Raw genomic sequence first — 12555 nt, 5'->3', positions numbered from 1 at the left:
AAAAGAAGACAGTATAGTATGTCAAAAAAGTAAAGAAAAAAATAGAATTTGATGTTGAAAAAATCATTTAAAAAGTTATAGTGGAGTGTGTTGGAAAGGTCATACGATTAAAAAAATGTTTTTTAAAAAGTGTAGTACATCAGAAAGAAGTTAGAAAAAAGTCATAGCATAGCATGCCAAAAAAAAGGAATAGTGTAGTATGTCAGAAAAGTGATTAAAAAAAACATAGTGTAGTATGTCAAATAAGTGAGAAAAGCCATACTTTAGTATGTAGAAAAAAAAGCCATACATGTACTAATATATAGTCATAGTCATGTACAATATGTCAAAAAAGTAATAGTGTAGTGTGTCAAAAAAAGTGATACAAAGTCATAGTATAGTATGTCAAAAAGGTTTTCCTGTAGTAAAGTATATAAAAAAGTTATAACAATGTCCTGGTATAATATGTAAACAAAAACAATACATAGTATTATAAGTAGAAAATAGTGAGAAAAACTCAGAATGTAATATGTTAAAAAAGTGATGAAAAAAGTTATACTATGGTATGTTCATAAACGTAAAAAAGAGTCCTGGTATTGTATGTCAAAAAAGACATAGTATAGTATGCTGAAAAAGTGAGAAAAGTCATACTTTGTTATGTAGAAAAAAAGTCATGGTATAGTATGTCAAAAAAGTAATAGTGTAGTATGTCAAATAAGTGATTAAAAAACATAATACAGTGTGTCAAAAAAGGTTATCCTGTAGTATAGTACATCAAAAAAGTGATAAAAATGTCCTGGTAAGATGTGTAAAAAAAAATGTAAAAAAGCAATAGAATTCAATGTAAAAAAAAAGACATGGTTTAGTATATAGAAAAAAGTGATAAAAAGTGATAAGGTAATGTGTTAAAAAAAAAAGTGATAGTAAAGTTATATTACGTTATGTTGAAAAAAGTTATAAAAAAAACCTAGTATTGTATTTCAAAAGAGTCATAGTATAGTATGTTGAAAAAAGTAATAAAAAGGCTTAGTGTTGTATTGTCAAAAAGAGGGATAAAAAAACATAGTATAGTACATTGAAAAACGTTATACTGTAGTAAATCGAAAAAGTAATGAAAAAGTCATAGTATAGTATGTTGAAAAAAAGTTATAGAGTAGTATGTCAAAAAAGTGATTAAAAAACATGGTACAGTATGTCAAAAAAGTGAGAAAAGTCATACTTTAGTAAGCAGAAAAAAAAGTCAAAGCATAGTACAGTATGTCGAAAAAAGTGATACAAAGTCATAGTATAGTATGTTGAAAAAAGTTATCCTGTAACAAAAGAAAAGTGATAAAAATGTCACGGTATAATATGTAAAAAAAAAATGTAAAAAAAGACATAGAATTCAGTGTCGAAAAAAGACATAGTATAGTATGTAGAAAAAAAAGTGAGGAAAAGTTATAATGTAATATGCTAAAAAAAGTGATAAAAAAGTGATATCATGGTATGTTGAAAAAAAGTTGTAAAAACGTCCTAGTATTGTATGTCAAAAACGTCATAGTGTAGTATGTTGAAAACAGTAAGAAAAGGCATAGTGTTGTATGTCAAAAAGAGGGATAAAAATTCATAGTAAAGTGTATTGAAAAACGTCATACTGTAGTAAATTGAGAAAGTAATAAAAAAGTCGTGGTATATAGTATATCAACAAAAGTAATTAAATGGCATAGCATTCAGTGTCGAAAGAAGAGGGAGAAAAGTCATAGTATAGTATGCTGAAAAAAGTAATCGTGTAGTATGTCAAAAAAGTGATTGAAAAACATAGTACAAGTATGTCAAAAAAGTGAGAAAAGTCATACTTTAGTATGTAGAAAAAGTCATAGGATAGTACAGTATGTCAAAAAAGTAATAGTTTAGTATGTCAAAAAAAGTGATACAAAGTCATAGTATAGTATGTCAAAAAAAGTTATCCTTTAGTATAGTACATAAAAAAAGTAATAAAAGTTTCATGGTATACTATGTAAAAAAAAAAAGTAAACAAAGACGTAGTATTCAATGTTGAAAAAAGACATAGTATAGTATGTAGAAAAAAAGTATGGGAATATTATGGCATGTTGAAAAAAGTTATAAAAAAGGTCCTAGTATTGTATGTCAAAAGAGTCATAGTATAGTATGTTGAAAACAGTAAGAAAAAGGCATAGTGTAGTATGTCAAAAAGAGGGATAAAAAGTATAGAATAGTATACTGAAAAAAATTAAACTGTAGTAAATTGAAAAAGTAATAAAAAAGTCATAGTACATAGTATGTTAAAAAAGGTAATGAAAATGCATAGCATTCATTGTCGAAAGACGTGAGAAAAAGTGATAGTATAGTATGCTGAAAAAAGTAATTAAAAAAACATAGTGTAGTATGTCAAAAAAGTGAGAAAAGTCATACTTTAGTATGTAGGAAATAAGTCATAGTATATGTCGAAAAAAGTTATCCTGTAGTATAGTGCATCAAAAAAAGTAAAAAAAAGTTATGGTATAGGAGGTCAAACAAGTAATAAAAAGGCATAGTATAGTATGCCAAAAAAGAATAGTGTAGTATGTCAAAAAAGTTATTAAAAAAAGAATTAAGTAAGAAAAGTCATACTTTAGTGTGTAGAAAAAAGTCATAGTATAGTACAGTATCTCAAAAAAGTAATAGTGCAGTATGTCGGAAAAAAGTGATACAAAGTCATAGTATGGTATGTTGAAAAAAAGTTATCTTGTAGTATAGTACATAAAAAAAAGTAATAAAAATGTTGTGGTATTATATATATAAAAAAAAGGCAAAAAAAGACGTAGTATTCAATGTTGAAAAATGTATTAAAAAAGACATAGTATAGTATGTTGAAAAAAGTGATAAAAAGTCATAATGTGATTTGTAGAAATGTTGGAAAAAAGTCATGGTATAGTACAGCATGTCAAAAAAGTAATAGTGTACTATATCGAAAAAAAAGTGATACAAAGTCATAGCATATTATGTCGATAAAAGGTATCCTGTAGTAGAGTACATCCAAAAAAGAAATCAAAATGTCATGGTATTATACGTAAAAAAAAGTCTAAAAAAGTAAGAAAAAGACACAGAGTATATAGAAAAAAGTGAGAAAAAGTCATGATGTATTGTAAGTCAAATAAGTCATATTATTTTTCTTATATTTATATTCTTTATATTCTTCTTATATCTTATATTTCAAAAAGAAGTTGTTTAAAAGTCATAGTATAGGATGCCAGAAAACGTGATAAAAAAGTCATAGTATAGTATGTTGAAAAAAGTAAGAAAAAAGGCATAGTGTAGTATAGTGAAAAAAGTCACAGTTTACTATGTCAAAAAAAGTGAGAAAAAGTTATAGTTTACTACGTCAAAAACTGTTGTATAGTATATAAAAAAAAGTAATAAAAAAGTCATGGTATAATGAGTCAAAAAAAGTTTTAAAAAAGTCATAAAAAGTCATAGTATTCGAAAAAGTAATATAAAAGTAATAGAATAGTATGTATACAAAATGTGTAAAAAAAAAGTTATAGTATTGTATGTCAAAAAAGTAAGAGAATAGTATTTCAAAATAAGTAATTGACTTTTAATAAGTACGTCATTAAAAATTCCAGAAGTCATAGTATACTAAGTCATAAAAAGCAATGGTAAATTATGTCATAAAATTGTCATATAGTATGTTAACATAAATCATGGTACAGTATTTCATAAAAAAGTCAGTATTGTATGTCATAAAAGAGTTTAGTATATATATGTATACAATGTTATAAAAATGTCATAGTATAATATGTAACAGTATTGTACGTCATGAAAATGTGAAGAAATGTCACAGTGTTGTACGTCATACAAAGTCAGGATAGTAGTAGTCAGTATAATATCATAATATAGTTTCTCAAAACGTCTAAAAAGTCATATTATAGTATGTTTTAAAAATGTAAAAAAAAAATCATAGTGTAGTATATCATTAAAAAGTCAAAAAGTCATAGAACAGTATGGTAAAAAGTAAACAACAAGCAAAGAACGGACACAAACAGACAAACTCAGGCTGATGTGTTCATGCAATTTAATAAACAAAAGGCCACAAAACAGGCAGGAACATTTAGACGCTTGGGAAACCTCCAAACATCACGAAGACCAACTGATCCTAAATAAAAACAGGTGCAATAAATTAGGGCAGGTCAGGCAACTGAAAACACACAAGGCAGGAAGTAAATCTAGACATGACACATAAGGAGTCAACCTTCAAAATAAAACAGGAAACAAAAACCTAGCATCATGACAATACTTAAGCCATAAAAAGTCATAGTACAATATCCCATGAACAGTTTAATTATAGTACACTATAAGATTCCATTTACATTATTCATGTCAATGATGCTTTTATTTAAAGTGAAAAAAATGAATTCAACCATGAAGAAACCACCCAAAAATAGCTATAATAATGCAAGTACAAACAATTCCTCAAATAAGAGTAGAATTGACAAAAACCCAGTTTCATGACAATATTGTCTTTAAAAAGTCATTTAAAGTCATATTATAGTATGCCATGAACAATTTCACAATAGTATAGGATGCCATTTACATCAATTGTTTAGCCGATGCTGTTATCCAAAGTGCCAGTCAATTAGTCCAGTTATTTTCAATTTGCAAATTCATCAAATAAGCAAAACTTGTTTCAATTGATACATTTTAGAAACAAGAGATTTTTTTTTTTCTGTAAATCTTTCCATGGGCTGAGATGCAGTCCGAACAGGTGAGTCGTCATTGTGCGACAGAAGATGTGGGTTTCTGCCGTCCTGATGTGGGAGCTCCTTCCACCATTGAGGAGCCAGGACAACTAACACTACGGATATTGTTGAGCGGTAGCTGGGCCCCCCCTCTTAAAAAAAAGTGATTGTATGGTATGTTATTAAAAAAGTCATAAAAACATCATAGCATGTTATCATGTACATTACGTGTAGAGTAGGTTTCTTTAATAATGCTTATTACTGTGAAAGAGGCTGACAGGAGGCATACAAAATGATAGACCACTAAGCTCAGAGGTAGAAGATGCAACATGTAACCACAACATCCAGTTTAATATCTCAGGAGGAATGTCATCCCGCTTTCACAGTTCCCCCATTTCCTGTTGCTGCTTGACTCCACCATTAAATAAAGGCAAAATAAACTTTATAATAAAAATCATTTAAAAAAAACTACATACATTAACATGTTTCATGACTAAAGATGGGGATCATATCACTATCATTAGTTATATTTTGAGGTGCTCAAGAATATCGGGGTATTCTTCAAGTCCTTCATCAAAGCTTGCAGATAGTGATGAAGTGATAGGGAGGACACAGCTCTCATTTCATTTCACCCTGTCTCTCATCCTCCTGTCAATCATCCTCCCACTGAACAATAGCATGATATGACCGTTGGCTCCAGTAGGGGATAAACAACACTGTAATCCCGCTCCTCTCTCTCTCTACTCTACTTGGTCTCTGCATTATAAACTGCACACGGGCCAGTCAGTACTTTACTAATATAATTAAGCACTAGTGGATATGCATTTAAGTGGTCCCAAATTGAGGACAACCATCTCCAAAAGCATTTTAATGATGAATGCTACATGTAATTTTTTCAAAGAATGCAAAAAGTGTCAAAATGAATAAAGAGAAACGTCTACAAAGATCTGCATGATTTAAAAATAGAGAGAAAACAGGCCATCTGCCTCTTAGCATAGTAGAGCAGGGGGGATTAAATCCAGATTATGGCCGTTGTGTGTGTGTGTGTGTTAGCGTACATGTGTGTTTGTGTCTGTTGCTTGTCGTCAGTGTGTCCTTGGCTGCATAGACAAGCAGCAGGTTAGCTAGAGAGCTACCACTGGATTTGACAGCTATAGGAAGCCGAACCGGAGGGCGCCATTAGAAGAGCAGCATAATTTTCACCTACAAAAGATTTTGTCACCTTCGCAGAGTGAACAGTCACACAACAACTTAAAATGGCTTTCTTGATCAAGAGCATGATTGGGAACCCCCTGTCAGGGATCGGTCTGGGTGGTGGAGGTGACAAAGAAGAGGAGGCCGCCCCCACAGATCCAGCCAAAGCAGCAGGGATGACACGGGAGGAGTATGAAGAGTACCAAAAACAGTTGGTGGAGGAGAAGTAAGTAGTGACATGGACAGTACTCCCTTTTAAATCAATGCCAACAACCTATGGGTAACAGTATGGCTGCAGAATGTGCAATCTGACCTTGACAAGCTGTTTTCTACTTCCTGCCACTGTTTCCTTTCCACTCGTATGCACCACCATATTTTTTTAACCTAACCCAAATGTAAACACTCATATATTTATTATATTCATGATCTTAAATGAGCAAACTGTGTTTTTGAGAGATGCATCTGTTGCTACAGTGGATCTTTTCGACCCAATAATGCATTGAGGCCCATGGTCATGCCTGGATCAATAATCTCCCATAATCTGTCATCTACAGTATTTCTGCATCAAGAACAGTTATTGGTAACATTTTGAGTGGCTTTCAAGTTTAGAAAACAACAAGAGTAAGCAATTTTAAAATAGCAGTTTTATTCGCAGCTTGAAAACATGGACTCAAGGGCAGGAAATACTGGAATATTTAAATCAAAACACAAACAATCTATGATTAACAAGGTTCTGTGGTAATGCTAGAAGAGGGAAACAATCCAAATCCTGCAAAATTATACTTATTTATCTATTTATTTGGATCTCACAATGATGTAAATGTTAAAAACCTTTTTTTTTAAAAGTCCACATCAACGGACAGTAAGTTTTCTAACAGTGTTTATAAGCATTTTATAATCACCTATTTTATTTTACGTTGAATATATTTTTATTTATATATTTATTTATTTTGATAGACATTTAAAACTGTACTGTAATGTGAGAAGCAGGTTTTGTCCGCCACCATGTACGGATGCACACTTAGCAACAATGTGATTAACAAACCCTTAATTCAATTTTCAGAAATTAATTTGAACATTTTCTTTTAAAATGTGGACATCTGTGATAAAGAGTAGGTTTCGCAGCATGAAGCAGATCCTGTATTACATAACAGGATTAATCCAGCCTCTCCACTCTTATGTTTGGGAAATTAATTTTTTTTAAAGTAGACATGACAACATTCTCCATAACTGTAGATGTCTAGTGATGAATTCAGATCTACAACGACAAATCCTGATGCACACAAACGTTTAATGGAAATTAAAAGATCGTGAATGGTCTTTCTTCAAAACAGTACAAATATCTTTTGAATCTGTCTGGCCAGAACGAGCCTTTTAACAAATGTAGAGTGTGTTTTCCTCAGTCCCCTGTGTTGTTGCTTATGAAAGTTCAAGTTGTGGCGTCTTGGCTTGATGTCAAATCTTCTTGACTCAGTCTGGCCTAATAATCCCATGTTGGCTGAGGGAGAGCATGTGAGTCTCATCTTGAAAATACAGAATATGCAGGTAATCTACAAAAGACAAAAGAATTGGCATTGACAACTCTATAAAAAGAATTAAAAAAAAACTATAAGTATTATTACTATTATTATTATTAATATTATCTATCAGGCTTAATATATTGCTAACACCTATGTCACAACACACTTCCTTCACAGCATAGTTTATGTTGTATTCTATCTATCTGAAGGAAGTAAACGATGAGTAATTACAAAAAATACAAAAAATGTACATTTACAAGTAAAAGTGTCAGTTATTTTCCATCAGATAGAATAACAAGACACTTATTAGACTGCAACATCCAACGCACCTGAAAATGACATAACTCCTATACAGTTAGTCATGCATAAAACTAGCGAGTACATTTAAAATAGATCAAAAAATAGATTTGTAGGTGTTGTGTGAGATTTATAATAGTACAACTGAATTAAATGGAAGAGATAGATGGATGGATGGATGGATGGATGGATGGATGGATGGATGGATGGATGGATGGATGGATGGATGGATGGATGGATGGATGGATGGATGGATGGATGGATGGATGGATGGATAGATAGATAGATAGATAGATAGATAGATAGATAGATAGATAGATAGATAGATAGATAGATAGATAGATAGATAATCAGCAGACATGATGTCCTGCTTTAATAACTGGGGTTCCTGGAGGATGTTGTGTTGAACTAATCTGTCTCTCTGTTGTGTATCTGATTGGGCCAATGTACACATACGTACAGTACACAATCCAAACAGACTGAGCTATCAGAAGAAAATCAAATGCTAAAAGATCTCTAATGCTGCTCTTGATCCATCCATACACTGCTGACAACACAAGGCCGTACAATTCCAACTTGCTGGAATTTTCTTGATGCTTTCCCTCTTTGCATTTTCCAGAAAAGCGATTAAAAAAAAAACATTCATACTATGAACCAACATGGGATGTTCTAGATAAACTGTATATCATTTTGTATTATTATTTCAGGATGGAAAGAGATGCAGATTTCTTACACAAGAAGGCGGAGAGGGCAACTCTCAGAGTGTGCCTCAGAGAAAAATACAGGCTGCCAAAGGTAAGTGTTTTAATCCCTACAGCTCTTTTGTAACTCATATTTTCACAACAGATATTGTCATTTATACTATACATTAGTAAACTCTTACACACAAAACACTGTTTAAATATCTAATAAATTGCAACACACTATACTGTAGTCTAAAGGATTTTTTTCGTGAAGCATTTGCCAGCAATTTTAACTTCTCCCATGAAGACATGTTTTACATTATTACAACTGTATTTTACTTTATTGTCATTATGTGTATACAGCAGCCTCCACAAATGGATGCCAACAGGAGTTATGATTGTTGCCAAATACATTAATAAACACATATATCAACTTACAACTACATCACAGTGAGTTATAAACCGTTGAAATGCTAAATAGGAGTGTTAAATTAAAGTGTTACCAAATGCTTCAAATCAAGGTAGTATCTGTATCTATTTAAAAAAAATCTCATTATATACTTCCTTTCTGACTCTTTTAATTTTGGCTGGCAGTTCTGTCCAACAGCTGTTATTGAATGGCTTTAACTTCCAGTGGTTGGTAGAAAAAGCAGTACTGGCTGACTGAGTCAGGTGTCCCGCTTTAAGAATGAGGTTTTCTTTATCTAACATCAGCACTTGAAAGCTGCAGCTTTAACGACAGGAGGTGGAAGCCATGCCAGTAGATTAGTAAGAAAGACGTTCAACCAGAGAGACGTTAGCCTAGGTGTCCCATACTGCACCTTGAGTCTTACAAAGCCAAATGCAGCTGAGCTGGTGTCCCAGGCTCATTAGGGAGCACGGGCCAGTGTGAACCAGCTTTAAGAAAGAACAACATCTACTTTAGTGGATGTTAACCGACCAACTCCACGATATTAAAGGACTGGTAAAGAAAAAACAAACTGTAATGGAAGGAGCAAATAAGGTATGTGGGGATTTTATTTAAGCCTTTTAAGGATACATAGCAGTAGAGTGCCTTCTAATCTTATAAATTCATCTAGAGGTCAAAACTTGCTTGTACTTAATTGTGTTTTATGGCAAAAGATTTCTAATACAGCTTTTCTAAAACCATGATTTCAATTCATGTGAATGCAGTGATGACCTCGGCTGCTGGAGGCGTCTCTTATAGTGTAACGTAACAGACCATCTATTGTTTAGTTTCCTGGTGGGTGCATTTCTTTTCACTCCGTCTTATTTATTGAAATCACACAATGTGTAGGACAATAGCATGGGGCTATAAATGGAAATCTAATTATTTCCCCTCAATGATGTTTACATTGTATGCCGGATTGAAAAAGTACAAATTATTAGAACTGAAATATGATATAAACGGATTTCTTATCAATAACAAGACACCTTGAGAGATCCTGTTCTGTTGATTCTAGGAGGTTGTGAACAGGGGTACTTGCTATCTACAGTGAGTTAGAAAACAATAAGTATACATATACATATATATAATTTTTTGGTACTAGTGGTACTAGTGTTTAAACAGGAAGTTGTTGCTGTTAGTCTAATGGAATTAGTCTCGTGCCACGCTATAGAAGATATCTTTAGCCTATCGTTGGGATTCGGAGAGGAAAGGCTAAAGCAGGACTGAGCTAATCCCACAGATTGAAATTTAAAGTAGTCCCAGTACATTGCCTGTTGCATGACTCTTCCAGTAAATGCGTGATTACATTGAGTTTGTAGGGAAAGGCTTTGAATTTAGCAATGTTGCAAAATGCACATGAAGTAAACTCAAAGACAACTCGAGTCTGCTTCATAACAATGTAGAAAACAGAGAGCTGCAGAATATCCTCGACGGCAGAATGTCGATTAAAACAGATTCTAGAGTTCATCAACTTTTGTTTCCTAGTTTGCCTGGTTGCTTGCTTATAGAATGCACATGCAAACAAAATGGAACTTTTAACTTTCTATGTGTTACAGTAGAATTAAAGTAAAATTAAACGACAATGTAATTATTGAAAAAGCAGTGAGCAGATTAGGTTAATTTATATTTCATTATACTGTATGTCCTCTGATAAACTGTGGTCCACACATGCAATGTCAGATCTGAGTGTCAAAGGTCAAAGGTATGCATTGGAATTCGGGTTGGCAGACAGCATGTTAATCCATTAAAAAGCCATTAGGTCATGTTTGTTCTGTAAATAATGGTACAATATACAGTTTTGTTATTATCAGGGAAAGAAAAGAAAAAACAGAGCAAATAAAATTTAATTAGAAACTATATTTTGCAAGCCACTAAAAAAGATGATTTTTTGACCTTTTTCATTTCAAGATTTTAATATTGACAAATACATCAGTATTTGGACAACACAGAGGGGATAAAAAGGTTTGGGCTTCAATTGCGTACCAAATGAGGACCACTGTGCTACTTTTTTAGGTGACAAAACAGACGTCCTTGTTCACCTTGTATAGTATCACTAATCACACAAAATTTAAAATCTGTTGTATGTCTGTATTTCTGACCGTGTCTTCTCCCTGATGTCGTCCTCTGTAGAGCGAGCAGGATGAGAACATGATTGAGATAGCCGGGGACGACGTGGACGTGCCCGAGGAGCTGCTCAAGATGGTGGATGAGGACGCCACGGAGGAGGAGGGCAAGGACTCCATCATGGGCCAGTTTCAAAACTTGCAGAACATGGACATGGACCAGCTTAAGGAGAAGGCCTCGGCCACCGTCACCGAGCTCAAGAGCAAAGCAGAGGAGAAGTGCTCCCTCATGTGAACGGCCACAGGGGGGTCGTCTGTATTTGAATGATAGAGAAGAAAAAGAGGAAGAGGAGAACACAAGAAAATAAATGGCGGAGAATCTGCAGACTGAGCTGTGTTCATAAGTCTGGGATTCAGTTACAACCGCCTACAAAGTATTTAATTTTGTTATAATCACTAAAAAAGGCAAATCATCTCTGCACAAAAAAAAATTATTTTATAGCATTACTGCTACAATTCTGCACCTAGGTTTCCCTGTTAGCTTGTAAGTGAATGGTTAGTAATTTACAACTTATCTTTGCAATAACCGCAAAATACTTTAAACTACAACCACGATGTCCCATCTCTCCCCTATAAGTATTTTAGATTTAAAAACATAAATGATGTAGTGATTTTCCCAGCCAGGTATTCCTTATCACATGACTCACAGCCCACAATGCATTTCAAAATGATGATATATTGTGATATAATGTTCACCCTTTTCTCTGTTTGTTGTAAAATGAGAGTTAGGCTAATTCCATGGCTCACTTTTAAAAATGAAAAATATTCAAACCTGTGTGAGTGTTTCTGCTTCCCTTTTGGTTTGTTGGTTATTCTAGATTTTTTTTGTATGTGGTGTTTGAATTAATTATGATTATTAGATTTTATTTCTTTCAATGTTATTACAAAGCAGACCATCTTCAAACGTCTTGACATGTTGATTTATTTTGAATTTCTCCACATAAACATTCTAATAAAAGCTGTCCAGCCTGAAACATTTGCAGAGACATTTGCAGATTTGCACAGATCATAACTTTAAAATTCTGAATGATGTATTCCATACAGATGAAAACAATGTAGCCTGCATAAATACAGATGAAACACATGGAGGTACTTGTAAATGTATTGTTCAGGTATCCGCAACATTTGGAGTTTCACAAGGACCCAAGTTTAAACGGCTGTGGATTTGAAGTCTGGAGATTACCATCTAATAGGATCAGCAGAGCCAAGGTTGTCAGCCTGTTCTCTCTCTTTCCCCTTCCCTTCCTCCCTCCCTCTCAGATACGTCATTCTTCTTTTTCTTAAATAAGGAAGTTGTGCTCCCAGCTATGGTCATACGCCTGTCTTCAAGTAAGAAAAAGATACAGATCCGCCCAACAAAACTTTCCGGAATTTCAACACATTAGTTAATGTTAGTTCTAGTTTGACATTTTAGGAAATAACCGTATTTGCTTCATTGCAAAGACAGTAATGAGGAGGTTGATGTCACTCTCATACGTGTGAAGCTAAAGCCAAAAGACTGTTAGCGTAGCTTAGCACAAGCCTGGAAATGGGGAAACAGCTAACAAGCTCAGTTTTAAGGTGACAAACTCCATCTACCAGCACCTCTGAAGC

The 12555-nt window shown here is 33.3% G+C and overlaps 1 protein-coding gene across 1 annotated transcript; it reads left to right on the top strand.

The window, feature by feature from the left end:
• The first annotated feature begins 5762 nt into the window (after window positions 1-5762).
• Window positions 5763-11383, top strand: cplx4a (complexin 4a). Its single transcript, XM_034895836.1, has 3 exons — window positions 5763-6117; window positions 8416-8503; window positions 10970-11383. The coding sequence occupies exons 1-3, from the start codon at window positions 5954-5956 to the stop codon at window positions 11195-11197; spliced, it is 480 nt and encodes a 159-aa protein (XP_034751727.1). The 5' UTR covers window positions 5763-5953; the 3' UTR covers window positions 11198-11383.
• Window positions 11384-12555: the final 1172 nt, after the last annotated feature.

Source organism: Etheostoma cragini, chromosome 16, assembly GCF_013103735.1.
Source record: "Etheostoma cragini isolate CJK2018 chromosome 16, CSU_Ecrag_1.0, whole genome shotgun sequence".
Lineage (NCBI taxonomy): Eukaryota > Metazoa > Chordata > Actinopteri > Perciformes > Percidae > Etheostoma > Etheostoma cragini.
Note: the sequence above shows the minus strand (reverse complement) of the source record. Positions and strands in the feature narration are given on the sequence as shown.